Source organism: Nematostella vectensis, chromosome 1, assembly GCF_932526225.1.
Source record: "Nematostella vectensis chromosome 1, jaNemVect1.1, whole genome shotgun sequence".
In the NCBI taxonomy this organism is placed as follows: Eukaryota; Metazoa; Cnidaria; class Anthozoa; order Actiniaria; family Edwardsiidae; genus Nematostella; species Nematostella vectensis.
In genome coordinates, this window is record NC_064034.1 from 13,089,240 (window position 1) to 13,106,765 (window position 17,526).

The window sequence follows — 17,526 nt, forward strand, 5'->3', positions numbered from 1 at the left end:
GGATTTGCAAACGTGTTCCATCATAAAGGAACCACTTGAGGTACGAGTAGTAAAGCACTGTGTCGGCTTATTGGCGGGTAGTTCGCAGTTGCAAGGGCATCCATCAAAAACGTCATCACTCTTGTATACCATTATTTGCCGACCTCATTAAGCTTTATAAACTTAAGGTATTGGTCGCCGTTGAGCCAATATCATTACTTCCAAATGAATCACCCTTTAGAGGCTGTCTTGAGAAGCGCTTGACAGTTCCTGTTCTTATGCTATAGAATCGACTGTTTAACGAGTTTCAGTAGGCAGGCATTAATGCTTATGTCACTCTGTATATACATCGCCAATAGTAGCGCATCTGTTCTTCTGTGCCCCAGCCTCCTGCTATGCTTAATCAATGAGTCGGGCCACACAATATAAAAGGGGCTCGTAGTATTTGCCCCTGGCAGAATACCTGTAAACATTCACGCGTTTAGGAGCTCAGAAGTTAAACGCGATAGATCAAGCTAAGACCGAAGTAATACAAAGCAAGTATACTTCCTAAAGATGTACTCCGTGGAAAGTCTTCTGCAAACAGAGATTTCGCCCGGTGCGCAAAGTGCCATGCGTTTTCCATTTATTTCTAACAGTGATCAAAATCTGAACTTCCTGAAAGGATCCATGGAAAAAAAGAGAAAGATAGCAGTGATAAAGAGAGACGAGACGGAGATAGAAGACGAGATCGCTAAACAAAAAGCGAAAAGACAAAAGAGGGAAGAACATGGAGATGATGATGATGATGATGAAACTAAGGACAACAAAAACAATTCAGAGACATTCGTAGCAGTCATTGCGCAGGCAATTCTTAGTGTTCCTACCAGACGCATGACTCTCAGCTGTATTTACAACTTTATTGCCAAGACATACCCGCACTTCGACAAAGAGAAGGGTCCTGGCTGGCGTAACAGCGTGCGACACAATCTTTCAAGCAACGACTGCTTCGTGAAGGCAAGTCGCGCGGAAAATGGCAAGGGCCACTACTGGATGATACATCCAAAGGATCTGCCCGAATTCTCCAAGGGGAATTTTAGAAGACCACGAAAGCCTCGTAGACCCCGCTGTATTCACGGTCTAGGCTGTTTATCCGACAGAACAGTGCTAGCTTCGGCCCTCAACTCAGGATTCTACAGTCCTTGCAAATTCCCCGAAGTCGAGTTCTCATTTCCACGCTTACCCGCCGGCTCAACAGAGCTCTACACGCGATACGGACTTGGACCACGCTACGAGGAAACCAGTGGTCTCACAAGTTTCCCGACCTTTTCGCCTACTTCGCTTGGATACGCTGGACTCTCGTGGTCGACTGAAGGCTCTGCATTTAGAAACTATGCGACTCTCTCTTCACCTGTTTACTACCCTTACGTTTACATACCACGCACTGGAGAACAATCTATGAACTCGCCCCCAAGCAAGTAATAAGTATGATTATGACATAAATATTAAATAGTAAACTCCTATTGAAGGTTCACGCAAAAGTTTTTATTGACATTTTGCGCTAAATTGGGTTAGTGATAGCTACAGATCATGATGAGCTATGGAACATAAGAACTTACTATATAAAGAAGTAGATATCTCGGTTTGTTAACAGTCCTGTAAATAGTAGGACATAGCTACGCAATACTTTTTACATAGATTTTTGTATAAATAGTTAGTTAAAGCCATGGCACGTTAATAGTGAAATCATTTTTGTTATTTAAGAAGCAGCATATATTCATGTACAGACTTCCTCCAAGAGTTATATATTTTATTAGAATAAAGGTATTTTGCATCCTTAATGCGATGTAGCACTGGTACTCTATCATGTTAACTGCCGTTTTACTGTCACGCGGGAAGTTTCTAGTTTGCGTATGAACAAAGGCTTCCATGGAATTTTGCACCTTGGAAACAAACTGACGTAGGCTTTTGAAGATCATGAAAAATGTCGTGAAATTTCACAACCCTTAGGCAGCGTGGCCCCGTTAGCCTAAATAGTGTTCTAGTTTCATGTTCATGGCGGTTTCTAGGTGAATTGTATTACCTGCTCTTTCCTTGCACTGTGTAAATATTGCACCATAGAGAGTTCGCGCATTTTCTAAAGGTACATTCTGTATACTTAACTCAAATAAAACTTCTCTAATCAAAGTCGTTTACATTTTAATTGACGCAATAGACATTTGTTTAACATGAATTTCTATCTCGTTTCAAATCTACCCTGAAGACAAGAGGTTTTTATAAAACAAATACAGCATGACTTTCAGGGTTTTTATTTTGCCTCGTTTTATGTTTGGTGTTTATTTGTTTATCAATGATAGAGAAGCAAAGACTGGTGGCGAACGAACGAACACGCCATCATCCATATGTCAAGAAAAGTTGAGCACGCTGTCAGTCAGGAGAGAGAGGTGAACATTTTTCAGGTTTTCCTTTGTTCGAAAACACACCAGTGACGACATTTATTGTTTATGTGTGGTTAAAATGAACAGAAGATTGTTTACCGTGTAATATTGGACAGTGACTATACACAAATCAATGCTACTCATCATTTAGATATACATGATGTTAAACAAAAAGTACTTTCACTTTGTTCGTGAGGATTGTTTTCCGTTGAACTAACGTTCACAGCGAGAACATTGGTCCAATTAACGTATCTTAATTCCTCATAAAGGTTATTTATGACAGAGCAACACAACACAGGTTTATGGCACAAACTGCATTTATCAAAGTGTACAACATGTGTTTAGCCTGATTTTGTTTATTACAAAAAATATAAACTTATGAAAACAAGATTTTACATATTGAAAGTTTGTTTATTAGGAAAAGTCAGTCAAGTGTACCGAAGCTTTCGTTGGTTTCAATGTCGATAAATTATCGCCCTGTTTAACTAATTACTAGGAAACACTCTCAATTAATATTGTCTATAACACACCACCTTGACAAATATGGGTGGCGGGAACTATTGCTTTATTTACTCTAAGAGACTAAAACATATCTCGAGATAGCGAAAAGTCATGAATTTAGCGGCACAGGTGACTGTTAATTGTTTCTTAATGGCAAAACATTGCATGGGGCACATCAATCGAGCGTGAGCTACTTAATAGTAGGGACTCGTGATTGCTAAGTCGCGCCTTAAGGCTTTCCCATGCACCAGCCCATGTCCTACTCAAAATATATAAACACTTCAATAGAGTGATCCCAGGACTTCAAAATGAAGCACCATCCTATGTCTTCGTCTTTAGACCTTATAAAGACAGGAAGCTCTAAATGTACTTAATAAGGAACAGAGGCGAATCTGCTTGATTTTAGCTACATCAACGATGTCGCCATGCTACATCAACGATGTCGCCATGATGATGCAGGATATATGTTAGCGTTATATTTAAGACCGGATAATCACTTTTACGTCACTATCTCATGATTTGGGTCAAACTCTTCGATCAGTTTTGTGCATTGTAGGTTTGTCGCATGCTTAGTACCCTGGAGAGTCTCGTGGCAGGAAGGACGGTTTATCTGTTTATGGTCCAAGTTAAGCCCAACTCCCGTCGCTTCATTGTCACTCTTTTTATTTTCAACTAAGCGCGCTACATGACGGCCGATAGGGCACCTTGCTCGGGAAAACAAAAGCGCTTAACAAAATCTAAAACGCGTATTTGGTATCAAGCTAAGAGTTCATCTATCCCTACTTCGCGCTTACTCCCCACTGTATTGATCATGCAATGCATTTAGTCCGCAAAACTCACGAAAAAAAAATATCATTACAAACAATCGCATTGCCTTAGGAGATTCGAATCGTTTTTATTTGATTACTGTGTTTCCCACGGGAGAAGTCAAGCTAAAAGTGACGATATCCGTCCTACAAGCATACAAGCAAAACCTCGCTATTTATAGAAAGCGAACAAAAGATATGCTTCGCGAATGGGTGTCGTCACAAACTGCGGGAGTCTCTGACACACGGAACGGCTGAAGAATAGGTCGCAAGGTGATCAAGCACATTGGAGATGCTTCTATTTGCCTTTTTGCCATAAGCTGTTCAACTTGACTCTTTGATTGCGGCGAAACATCAGGATTGATGACTGTCGAGTTCTGAAGCACCACTCCGTTGGCTCGACACACATGAATGGGTGACCGAGAGAGTAAAAACAAGACCACTTGGCGGTATAACCCTAATTAAGTATAAACAAGGTCTAATACATTAATGAAATCAGCATTCAATTCAATAAAGGCTTATTTTGTTTATTCAACTTTTCTTTAATTTGTGTTTGAATAACGTCTACTTTCAGCGGCTTCAACGATTAGGCATTTGAGGGCCCTTGGGGGGTATTCCAATTTATTGTTTAAATGTATTTATTTCTAAATATTTGTATATGGATATAAGCCCTTAATTTAAGTATGTGTCATACCTTTCAAATGACCTCAAGGGTTCCTCTTCACAAACTATTGCAGTCATCCAGACAGATTGCATAATGTAAAGAGTAAGAAATTTTAGTCTTCTTTCTCTTACACTGGGCTCGAATGGCTTTTTCTAAGAACGACATAACAACAGTTCTCTGGCAAACTGCTTCTTCAACTCAGATTTCAAAAAAAAAACAGAATCCCTTTCAGGCTTGTTGATGCGAGTCCACGCCAAGCAGTCTTTCCCGCCAAACACTGACCCACTGACCCATAGACTCTCATCGTACTTTGTTTCTCTCGGGTAAGGTGGGGAGGCAGGGTCTGGCTGTAGTATGTATGGCGGGATGCTTCCGATTTTCTAGAGCTCGCCTACATATACTACTTCGACCTTGTGTTGATTTATCTCCCTCGCATATAGTAGCTGCTCTATTCTTTCAGGGTAATGTTACGCACATACAGAATGACTGCTTGCTGATGTGATCTCTCAAGGTACCTAAGCCTGCCACCAGAACAGTTAACTTTGAGGCCAGTTTCTTAAACTTAAAATGTACATTATATCGAGTGTACTGTAACAACGAGAGTAGACTGTAGTTGGGGGCGGCACAGGTACCGGGCTTTACTTCGCTGTTACAAACTCAAGGTTTACCAGATAAAGACTGCGGCTTCTACCGCACCCCTTTTTATATGGTCCTACAACGGCGTCCCTTAGGTAATCCGACACTGACACCCATGGAAAGCTGTAAGCTCTGTTTAGATAAGGCTTCAGCCAATGGGCGTCCGAGGAACGAACTACCCCCAATGGGTGTGTCAGTTTGTTACCCTTGGGCTACCGTGACTTACGTAACGTTTACATGTTGCTACTGACTACGGTTGTCACACAATAACTTGTCACACTGCTAGTGCGCATGGCAAGATACACACATGAATATAATGATTGACAAGATTCCAATCATTTTTGCACTCAAAATCTTAAACCGTTCTAAATCCTAATTTCGTCGTCGGCCAGGTCCAAATCCTACACAGGGCAAACCATGTGTGAACTCAGACCTAACTTTTCTTCCTTCGTTAAGAAGCGCGAACCGAGAATTGGTGGCCAAATTCCGATTGTCAAGTACCCCTGGAAAAGGGACGCGCAACTCCTACTTTTCCACTGGGTCAAGGGTCAACTTTTTACTTTTCGCTATACTATTTCATAGGAACGGCTAAAGTTACTTTGTCGATATAACTTGCTTAAACAAACAGACGCCTTTTAGTTGAATAAACAAAACGTACTTATAACGGTTCTTAACTTCAGGAAGGTCGGCGTTTAATTAATGTAAGATATTTAGTTGTCAAAGATGACGTTGATCTATATTTCGTTATTTTCCTCCGTGACAGTACCTTTGCCATCTCTGAAAAGCCGCTGGGAAGTTCGTCAAACCGAACGGGATCGCGTTTCACTTCAAAAGCCCCATAGGGGTTTTCTATATTGTCAAGTGCGCCCTTACCCTTGATCTCTAGGTGGCATCTTGATCTCTTGCCTCGATCTACCGTGAACCAAGAGCTCCCATCAAGGCGAATTAGGATTTCCTGTATCTCTAGGATCGGCTGTCGATCTGGGAGCGTTTCGTCAGCTGGCGATACATCATCTTTAGTTACTGGGGCCAACAGTTTTTAATCCTCGCTTTGTCAACTTGAAACCAACTTTCTCTACCTTGTACTTCTCACACAAGATTTTGTCATACGTAACAAAATAGTAAAGGCACACATTTTTTTTAACATTAGTTAACTCCTTTTGCCGTCCCCGTGGCGTCATATAACGCTCTCTACGGCGTCCCTCATTTGACTGCCCTCACCCTTGAACCCTTCCACAGCTATTGGACCGAATGGGCTCCCCGATTTTGTTTTTTTGAATAGGCGTGTAGATAGTGGGTTGAGTGTGGAAGCGAATCCCGGGTCAGCAAATCTTGGATACGCCAGCTGAAATGTACAGCCCGAAATGTTGTCAGGACCCGAAACGATCCCAGGACCCGAATTATCCCCAAAAGTACCCCAACTGATTCCGGGACCCGAAACAACAGAAAGATTTATGACATTGTCTTTGTTGCAGAGAAAAAACAATCAAAAAACAATCTTCGCCCGATTCACCTCCATTAACAAAAACAAAGAAGCACGCCCCACCACGGATCATGCTAAAACCGGACGGGGACGCGGGGACAGGACGCGGGACGAGGACGTAGGACGCAGTTTTTTTTTTAATATGGTGTTAGGCAGTAACGTGATGTCACTCACTCACTTCCGGTCACTCGCTCCCGTGTTGGCTTCCGGTCGGGATGACGTCATCAAAACTAGAGAAATCAATATCTCCAGAAGACTGTATCACCGCTTAATGTAACAACTGCCGCTTAATGTAACACTAACGCTTAAGCGTTTAGTCCGTTATTACATTAAGCGTTGAAAATTTCTTACATAAAGCGTTAACTGTTTTATTACATTAAGCGTTGATTTGTTCTTACATTAAGCGTTAGTATTACATAAAGCGGCGATTTTTGTTACATTGTTACATTAAGCGTTAGTGTTACATTAAGCGGCAGTTGTTACATTGAGCGGTGATACAAAGGCAACACTTTTAAAACTTTACATTACATTACATTGTTACATTAAGCGTTAGTGTTACATTAAGCGGTAGTTGTTACATTAAGCGGTGATACAAAGGCAACACTTTCAAAACTCAAGTCTCATGGCATGGCGTGGTATACCATATCAGGTATGGAAACGAACTTCTATAGCATTAAGGAATAAGGCATAGATACAAGCAAATCGGGAAAGATTCCAAATCAGCAGGTAAAGAAAAGAAGTAGGCCAAACAGTGATTTGGTAATCCATCAGACTAACAGCATTGTCGCCACTTGGAATGCCGAGTAGAGGCCATCAGCGGAAACGGATGTGCAAGCTACTAGAAAACCACAAACCCCATTGACAGTAACCTTCTTGCAGGACCATCTGCGTGTCTAAATCTGCACTGGATACCACCGAAAATTGGCGAAAAAAAAGCCAGATGGCTCACCATTTTCTTCCCCTGACAATATCGTTAATGCACACAAAGATTATCTTATCTGACGAGACACCGAGGGCGTTCTTTGTTTAGCAGGCCCGTACCAAGGGAGGGTGCAGTGGGGGCGAACGCACCCCCCCCCCCCCCCCCCCCCCACAACGGCCGAAGGTCAACTTTAAGTTCTCAATAGGCGTGCGATTTGTAGACAAAACTATAAAGCATAAGCTAGATCTCTCTGCTATGTAGTCAAATCCGACAATAAATGTCCCGTGGAGATACTTAAAAGGCATAAAAAAGCATTTTTTTTCGCGGATGGTCAGATTTTTATCAGAGAACTCCCTCAATCCCCCCTCACCCCCCACCCCCCCCCAAGAAAAATCCTGGGTACGGGCCTGTTTAGGCAAGGAACAAGCGGCGTATTTTCATATAAATATCCCTTGTGTTAGAAAGAGCAAAGCCACATTTGATGGCTCGCAAGTTAACATTCATCCCATCGTTCATCACCGATTAAATGAAGAATATAAGAAGTTCTTGGCGGTGTCCGACAGGGCTTTATTTTCTCGGGAGCTGGAGCTGCTTTGAAGACGGCTAAGGGATAAATTACAAAATGCAATTTACAGAAATAGCTAACTGTTTCCAGCGTTGATATGAAAATCATATTTGAAATAAGGAAGCCAATCTCATAAGTGGTTACGAAAATTGGTCTTTTTGCATACATTAATTACATCATGGTTGTGTTTAGTTTAACACGTTTAGGAATTGTTAGTTGTTTGTTTCGCAAAACAACTGTTCCGCAGCCCGTTTTTTTTTCGCTGGAAAAGGACGTTCTGACATTTCCTTTGTCTAGGTAAAACGAGAAGCAAATCGTACAACTTTTGTGGCAGCATTGTTGCAAATAAAAAGAATTAATTTCCTGAAATTGTACCGAATTTGTCCATGTATGCCATAGAACCAAACATGTGTCTCATCTTTCAAAAGCTATATTTTATACACTATATTCTATGCAAGAAAAGCAATTGTCTACGTGTTTCAAAAATAATATAACTTTCCTGCGAAGCAATGTGCGAATAGGAGAGAATAAAAAGAAGGTTTCAGGGAGATGTTGATGCGCAATTTTAGCTAATTGTCCGTGGATGGATCTCACCCAAATAAAACGAATTTGGCAGCAAATTGCAAGAGGATCTTATTTTTTATGACCCACTATATACGCTCGGGGTCGGTGTATCCGTGTTCATTGTTTGAAGCTGGTCGAAAATAATTGATTTCTCCGCTTTATCACCCCTCTCGCTGGGAATTTGCTAAAGGCTGGTTTCCACCCAGCCCCCGTGGTAAACAGCTGTTAGTAAGTTCCCACAGTATCACAGTCATTTGCGCCTAATCTTCACGTCTAAGCTGCCAGGGTTAAAATATTGACCTCCGGTATATTTCTCAAGTCGCCGAAATCAGGGCCGGGTTCCTAGAAAGCAGGTTAACGCTAACCCAGAGTTAAATAAGGTTGTTATCCAATCAAATGTCTCAAAACCATATTTATCCGTGGATAAGCGCTAACATGCTTTCTAGGAACCGAGCACTGTACTAGAGTACCGAGTACAGTACATTATAGTCATATTCATATTCACATACGGAAGCCCTATTACCGAATATTCTTGTTCAGTCAACGCATTTTCTGTCTACTTAGAGTAAAATAACGCTTTAAAAAAACTACCTATTCTTATTATAAACAGCTATTTCACATAAGGTTGTACTGGAGAATCCATGTGTCGTAAGGGAAATATTAGGCAAGAAGGTTATTACAAAAGGTTACGAAACGCTTGTTTGCTTATTTTATACCCTTGAAGCATTGCGTGTAACGGCACATCGATACAAATATTTTCTGAGAAAGTATTTATTATTTTGTTTTGGAGGGGAGGGGAATTGGGGTTAAAATCTATGGGAATAAAAAGGTGTATTTCTTCTATAAGCCTTCGTTGAGCGAATTGTAGCATATCTAAGAAAAGGTTACGGGGATCAAAGTCGATTCCCCGTCTTTTTTCAGTTAGGGTCATAAGTAAAATTGGAGGAATCAGTTTACCTAATCATTATGCAAAATTGCGGCCAATCGGCAGGATCTACAATACTTTGTCATCATTTTGATGCTTTGAACAAGCGAATACCTCGTGGGTACCCCATGGGTACCCCGCCATTTAGTTTTTTTTTACATCGCAAGTGATATGCCGCATCATGGAATCTAACGTTCAGTGCCTGAGAGCGTGTTTGAGGTAACTCGCATAAGTCGCAGAAGAGAGGTAGCAGACTTAAACAATAAAGCAGAGTCGTGGTAAACGTTTTTGTCTTGCCTTTTCTTTTTGGTTGGGGTGCTATGCTAGCAGTTGCGAAGATAATCATTGAAATTGAAAGGGTCTGGCCTAGTGAAATGAGCACATATGTATGAGCTTATTTATCTGGGATATTTTTTTTTCAAGGGGTATGCTCTTGAGATACATGACGAGTGGGGTATTTAATGTTCTGCAGTATGCTACAATAAATCATTGTATAACTATTTTATACCATGCTAGATGGCAACTTATTTTACGTAAATCCAGTGCATGATGCAAAGTTTGAGTGGATACTGCCAAATAAACAAAGCAATTTCTGCATTCTGATTTGCCGAATTTCTTTTGGCTTGGTATAAAGATACATGCCTACTTTTTAAAGACTTCTGCATGGAAACAGAAGTTTAGTGATTATACATTTAATCGCTGTCGTCTTTTCTTTTATAATGGTGGAATGTTCAGTTCTGTTCAGAAGAAGAAAGTACATGTGGGTGCAATTGACAATTGTTATATTATTTTGTAATTTTCAAAACATTGTCAGCTAAAATGGGATGCCTGATTTGATATCAAAAATATATTTTTTTACGTTTGAAAATTATTCTGTCCGTTGTTCTATATTTTCAGTAGGGCTTTCATGTCTAAACCTCATTCCTAATGAACACCACCCATACGGAGACAGATCCAGGGGTGGGAATGGGGGTTATTTTTTCTGAAGATATTTTTCATATAAATGTCACCAAATTTTCCTCATATGTCATGCTTATATTTTATTTGGCATGGTATAAAGATTCATTCTTACATTTAAAGACTTCTGCATGGAAAGAAATCAGGAGCTTAGTGCTTATACATTTAACCAGGGGCAGATCTAGCTTTTTGCCAAAGGGGGGTTGGCTCAGTGACAAAGGGGGGAGGGGGTAACCTTTTTGTTACATATGGCTTTCAAGCAGCCCAAATGGGGTTTTAAACCCACTAAACCCTCCCCATAGATCTGCTACTGTTAACCTCTGTTATCTTTTTTTTATAAGGTGAAATGTTCATTTAAACTAAGTTGTACCCTATAGTCAAGCATTGGACAGAATTTCTGTTCAAAAGAAGAAACTGCATGTGGGTATAATTGACAATTGTTATATTATTTTCTTATTTTCAAAACATTGCCGGGCTAAAATGGGATGCCAGATTTGATATCAAAAATATAATTTTTAATGTTTGAAAATGATTCTGTCTGTTGTCCTATATTTTCTGTAGGGCTTTCATGTCTATACCTCATTCCTAATGAACACACCCATACAGAGACAGATCCAGAAGTGGGAATGGGGGTGATTTTCTTCTGAAGACATTTCTCATATAACTGTCACCAAATTTTCCTGATATGTCATGCTTATAATAGTCACCCTCTGCTTATTGTTTTCCCCGTTGGTTTTCTGGCTATGATGGTGGCTAGTTTCAACTTCTGGTGCACACTAGCAAATCACAGCATCACATAATTCCCACGCTAGAATACGAAAAGAGCACAGGAGCACAAAATACTAGAAACAATGCAATCTCATGATCATTTTAGCTGCTTTATTACACTTATAGGCCAGAATAATGCAGTATTGTTGCTAGTGTGCACCAGACTTAAAAAATTTAACAAGATTTTATGAATTTCAGTTAGTTGACATTGTGGCAACTAAAATTTCACCAGGAGGGGAAGTTATAGACAAGGAGGGCTTGACCAACAATTTAGTAAAGTACTGAAAACTATTATTCATTGCTTAGCACCTTGAATTTTTTTTAAAAGTCCCTTTTTATGCTAGAATACAGGGGTTTTGTCCAAAAAATAACACCCTCCTAATTCTAAATACTGTCACACTAAAAAAATCTATAGTCAAAGCCCTGATAATAAAGAATTAAATTATGAAATAAACTACATTTTTTGGGGGAATCAGTAAGATATAAACTTCTGAAGCAAAAAAAGATTTCAGTGTCCAGTGGAGTACATTTACAATGACTGTGGTCACACAAGTAAACTTGCACCTAGAATACTAGGTTTCTAGTTTTTTCAAGTTTGTGGGAGCATCTACACATTTAAGCCCCCTCTATCTTTCGCTTTTTTTAAAGTACTTAATGTTTGATACATTCACTGTACGTCTGTTGCATTTTTTTATATTTTAATATATTTTATTATCAACACTGTAACATTATAAAAAACAATACTGCACTAGTTTCTAGTTTATGATTTTCGGATGCTATTGTTTTTTCTATTTGGAAAACTGCTTTCACTCTTTTCAAGAAGCCATCTCGATATGGTTTTGTTTTTTCAATTTACTTTTAAAGATGTGATATTTAGCTAGGATCAAAAGGTGGTTGATCAGCAAAGAGTTCTCAAAATTTGCTAAAGCCCCAAGAAAAACGTCTACTTCTTTTAAAAGAGGAAGATGTAGATCAAGGCTTAGTAACCAAGCATGGAAGGATTGCCAGAAACTTTGCACTTCGTTACAGGAAAAGAAGAAGTGCTCCAAGGTGTCAACATCCGACTGGCAAAAGGAACAGAGAGGCGATGTTTACACACCAATTTTAAACAAAAAACTGTTACCGGAATTATTCGATTGACCATTTTATATTGGAATTCTCGCAATTTCGTTACCTTGAAAGGAAGAATATAAATATTTTTCCAATCAAGAGAATCTGTCAGAGATGCATATTTGAGGTCATATTTTTTCTGAGCAGTTGGGGGGGGGGGGGGGGGTGTCCGATTTTGATACAAAGAAGTTATATATATTTGTAGATGTTAAGTTTTTGACTAAATACGTTTTATTATTTATTTTAAGACATAATTCATTGTCATCAGATTCTGGCATGGGCTTCTTGCATGATTTTAAGAAGGATTTCCAGTTTGAAGGGAAGGCGTGGTATATTGCAAATAATTAAAAAATTTCATTTCCTGAGAAATACGATGATGCCAATGAAATCATCTTTAAGTCCCATTACAATCAAAGAGGTCTCTTACTTTTATCACTTTCTTATTGAAAATAGATTTAATAAAGCAGGAATGTTTATTTACAAGGATATTTCTATTGTTCCAAATAACCTGATGAAAGATTTGGTAGTCTGATGTAATAGTAAATGACTCGGAAGCAATCTCGGACCAAGCTATAAGACATTCGAAATAGTAGGGTGAGGCTTTAACTGATAAAAGATACGGATCGAAATTGCACAAAAATAAAAATATTCCACCTACTTCCTTTAAATAAAATTGCAAAAACGTTTTCCATAAGACTGGTGTGTTGTCAAGAAACTTTTTAATAGTGATCACTGTTTGCGTTTTTAGCAGGTCTTCAATACTTGGCATCTTAGGACCTCCCGCATCCAAATCGTTTATTATAGCTGATCGTTTGATTTTTTCTGGCTTGTTGCTCCATAGAAAGTTGAAAATAGATGTGTTAATCTTTTTGATATAGTCTGGAGATTTTGAAAGGGGTATTAGATTATGAAGGATCTTAGGCAAAATAAAAGATTTAATAACTTGAATTCGCCCTAATAGTGTCAGACCTCTCCAGCTCCACATATTCATAATTTTAGCAATTGATTTAAGTACTTTGTCAAAATTCAGTTGTTTTAACAGGGTTATATCGTAACTAAAATGAACGCCTAAAATTTTCACCGACTTGCTTATTTTCTTTACGCCCAACTCTTCTTTAGTTATCTTTATTGGTCCCAGGCCAAGGACCTCTGTTTTGTCATTATTGACTCTAAGCCCTGAAAAAGCTCTAAACATTGCCAGTTTATGTAACAAGAACTGGTATGATGATTGGTCGCGAATAAAGATTGTTAGATCGTCAGCAAAAATCACTTAATCTCTTTGCAATCTACTTTGATACCTTTGATGTTTATATCTTCTCTTACTGAGGTTGCCACCGCCTCAAGCACGAGTATAAAAAGGAACGCAGAGAGGGGGTCTCCTTGGCGCACCCCCTTGTTAATCGCAAAGTATGGTGTAGCAAGTCCATTGTTCATGACGCAGCTAGTTATGTTTTTATAAAAGGTCTTTACCCAATCAAGGAAAGATGGTCCAAAGTTCATTGCTTCTAGTGTTTTAAACATAAATTCAGTGTCAATGGAATCAAACGCTTTTTCAAAGTCAATCGTGATAAGCAAGCTTTCTATACTTTCGGATTCGCAGTAAAAAAGCATATCATCAATGGTACGTATAGCATCAAAAATCGATCTCCCTTTAACAAAGGCTGACTGGCTTTCATGGATAAGAAAAGGTAGCACTTTTTCCAATCTTTTGGCGATACATTTAGAGCCTATTTTAACATCTGTATTGATCAAAGAGATAGGACGCCAGTTTATAAGAGAGCGTCGATCTTTTTCTTTCTTCTCTATCAATTTAATTATGGCTTGTTTTTGAGAGTACTCCGTTTGCTCTGCAGTAAATTAAACATTCTACTAAAATTTCACCGAGCGCCAGCCAGAACGTCTTGAAAAACTCGATAGGTAACCCGTCATTTCCTGGCGTCTTATTATTCTTAAAGGTTGACAATATGTTAAAACATTCCGCAATTGTTAAATCCCCCTCACATGATTTTTGCATATCGTTATCAAGTTTACGTAATTGTGGGGTATCGAGAAAGGGGCAAAACATGTTGTCGACCCGATCAACTGTTTTTTTTTCGGTACAGATTGTAATAAAATTGTTTGATCTCGTCCCTTACTCGCTTTGGGTTGGTGATTTCCGTACCATCCAATACCTTTAGTTTTCTGATCGCAGTCCTTTTCTTTGCAATTTTTTCTAAGTTTAGAAAATATTTTGAGTTTTTCTCTCCCTTCTCGTACCATTGTACCCATGCTCTAACTATAGAGCCTTGCATGATATAATCATTTGCTACCTCGTATTCCATTTTTTTGCTTCCAAGTTGTTCATATTATCGATAGAAGGTACACTAGAGCAGAGCTCATCAAGACGCGTGAGCTCTTTTTCAATGCGTCTCAGATCATCTCTGCGCTTCTTGGCTTTTTGTTTACTATATTTGATTGTTTCTGATCTTATATTATATTTAATCCAATCCCAGCGAATGCGCGGGTCCGTATAACTTTGTGTATCTTTCTTAAGTTCTTCAATTTTAGCTTTTATCATGGAAACGTAATTTTCATCGTCGGAGAGGCTCGTATTGTTTTTCCAGAAAGAAGGTCCAGGAGTTTGAAATTCTAGATTATCTATGCTGAAAAGGATTGCTGAATGGTCAGTTTGTATTGCCGTTTTTATTTATGCGCTTTCGATTTCATCTTGAAGAAAATTGCTTATAAGCCAAAAGTCCAAGCGTCTCTGAACTAGCGGTTTTTTCTGACGCCAAGTATAGCGTTTTGAATCTGGGTTTCTGACTCTCCAGATGTCAATCAAACCATTTTCTTGCATTATTCGCTTTAACACTTTGGAGGATTCTTTGATAAGTTGCCTCCTGATCCGTCGAGAGACGGGTCTAGAGTAACGTTCCAATCGCCGCCTAAAATTAGATTCGATATGGAGGCAGCTTGATAGTAACTTATCATTTGCGCTATTGTTTTGAAGAATGAAACCTGTTCGTTTACATTATTAGGTGCGTATACATTAATGAATAGAAAAGGAGACTCCTGAGTAATAATATCTAGAAAAACAAAACGCCCATCTTTATCTCTTTGACAGTACTTAATTTTAAAATCTAAATTTTCTCGAATCGAGATCGCCGTACCTCTGCTCTGTGAAGTTCCGTGCGCGTAAATAGATTCGCCTTTCCATAACTTTTTCATCCATTCCAATTCAACATCCTTGGTGCTGTGGACTTCTTGTAAAAATATAATGTCAGCATCTTGACGATTTAGCCAATCGAAAACTCTCTGCCTTTTTTCTTTCGAACGAAGACCGCGTACATTGAGTGAAAGCAATCTAAATTGACAATGAGTTGATTCCATTATGGTGAAAACAAAGGAAAATAGTGGTAATGAGGCATCTCAATCCCCTAGAGTTATATACGTGAAGTCCGTAAATTATCTGTTATGGTAATAGTTATTCAGATTGCAAACTAGTTCAGAGAAATATTATCCATTCTGTTACCTCTCAGCAAGACTCCCTATGATTTATATACTTAGAAACATTCACAATTACTGAAATCATTGTATGATAGGGAGCTGCCTGGATTATTAACAATAACTATAAAATTACTTGTTGTTATTAGACATATATCCTTTATCATGTATTCATAACTGGGCGCAAACAAGAGTCAATCAAGTTCGTAGTCCTAATAAGGGGGAAGCTTGCGACAATGACACAAGAATGAGCAATATTTTTTCTACGATTCTTACACTTCCCTGTATATCTCAGGTACCGACGCAACCTGGTATGTGTTGCCGTCAACATGTAGTGAGCGCCCGAGCACTTGGCTTGCTTGCCCATTGCTTTTGCTTTCTCCATTGCTTTAATTAGAATAATCCTTTCTCTTTGAATTTCCCGCTGAAAATCATCAGTAATGTAAACGCCAGGGTAACGAGTAGACCCGACCAACTTGCGTTTCTTCCTAAAATCAAGATCCCTGTCTTGTCTTGAAATAACACGAGCAATGATAGGTCTAGGTTTTCCGCCATCTCTTGGTTTGCCTAGGCGATGGACAGCATGAAAGCCTATATTTTGAGGATTCGAGAAGCCGAGCTCATGCAGCAAGTCTCTTATAATGTTCTCACAGCTTTCTCCTTCTTTTTCTGGTATACCTTTGAAATTCAAGTTTTCCCTTCGCGAATAAGCATCAAGGCGTATTCTTTTTCCGCGTTCCTCATTCAGTTGCTCTTCCATCGCCATGCATTTCTTATCTTGTTCCTCCTGTGCTTGTTTCAGGATTTCTATTTCCTCCCAAGCCGACGTTAATGAGGTTTCCAAGTAGGAAACCTTGGACTTCATTATTTCTAGAGTCTCTTGAAACTCATGTTTAACTTTGTCTACGTCTGCGTGAACGCTAGAAAAGCCGTTCTCCATCCTAAATCCGAGTGAATTGATTTGTTCGAATATGGCCGAGAGGTCAATGCTCGGAGCTAGCCGTCCAGCATGAGTGCACACCAGGTAATGATCTGTTGCATTTTGATAACACGTGAAACTATTGAGAAAATTAAGTAAAATCTTTTTAAAATCCCCATCTTTATAGTAGACCCCTGGTACGAAAGTGGTTGCCTTGAAGAACAGTTTAAAATAACTAAAATACCTCGTGATTTAGATAGAAACATAGAGAGGCAAAGGTAGAAGTTCTCTATTTAATTTTGTATCAATTGAAACTTTGAAACTAGTGTTTTAGTTGCTGTACATAGCTTATTACAACGCATTCGCATGGGATTCGCATCGAATCGACAGTGCTTCCCGGGTCTTCGATCATCGTTTAGCGAACTATAAGTACGTGTATTTCGATAGTGAATGTGGCATATTATTTTTAGGGGATCAAACAGCTTCAAATATGGTTAGGCTGTATATTCGTACTCCCCTTCTCGCCGCCATTTTTGTTTCAAGTGATCGCTTGGCATACAAATACCAAGGGGGAGGGGGTGGGTACTCTGCTGTGATTGGATAATTTCTTTATTTACAAAATGCCTCCAATTTTAGTTATGACCCTAACTGTTTATTGAAACCATAGTTGTTGTATCATTTTTATCATTATTTAACGGGGAGAGGGCTGCTTTGTTTGGGGGGGAGGGTTCGTATTTTTTGAGCATCGATTTGGGGGAGGGCCTCAATTTTTTATACAGGCTTTAGGGAAGGGGTTTATTTTTTTTAACAGGTTATTCTGATCAATT

General features: G+C 39.1%; 2 protein-coding genes across 2 annotated transcripts; one reads left to right on the forward strand and one right to left on the reverse strand.

The window, feature by feature from the left end:
* Nucleotides 1–197: 197 nt before the first annotated feature.
* LOC116620124 (forkhead box protein I3) lies at nt 198–2,145 on the forward strand. Its single transcript, XM_032385706.2, has one exon. The coding sequence runs from the start codon at nt 535–537 to the stop codon at nt 1,438–1,440; it is 906 nt and encodes a 301-aa protein (XP_032241597.2). The 5' UTR covers nt 198–534; the 3' UTR covers nt 1,441–2,145.
* Nucleotides 2,146–15,732: 13,587 nt separating this feature from the next.
* On the reverse strand, nt 15,733–16,712 carry LOC125568075. Its single transcript, XM_048729433.1, has one exon. It carries the CDS (start codon nt 16,643–16,645, stop codon nt 15,944–15,946), a length of 702 nt encoding a protein of 233 aa, XP_048585390.1. The 5' UTR covers nt 16,646–16,712; the 3' UTR covers nt 15,733–15,943.
* Nucleotides 16,713–17,526: the final 814 nt, after the last annotated feature.

Bases quoted from the DNA above. Each gene is read 5' to 3' on its own strand.
- LOC116620124 (XM_032385706.2), top strand. From the start codon at position 535: ATGTACTCCGTGGAAAGTCTTCTGCAAACAGAGATTTCGCCCGGTGCG.
- LOC125568075 (XM_048729433.1), bottom strand. From the start codon at position 16,645: ATGAAGTCCAAGGTTTCCTACTTGGAAACCTCATTAACGTCGGCTTGG.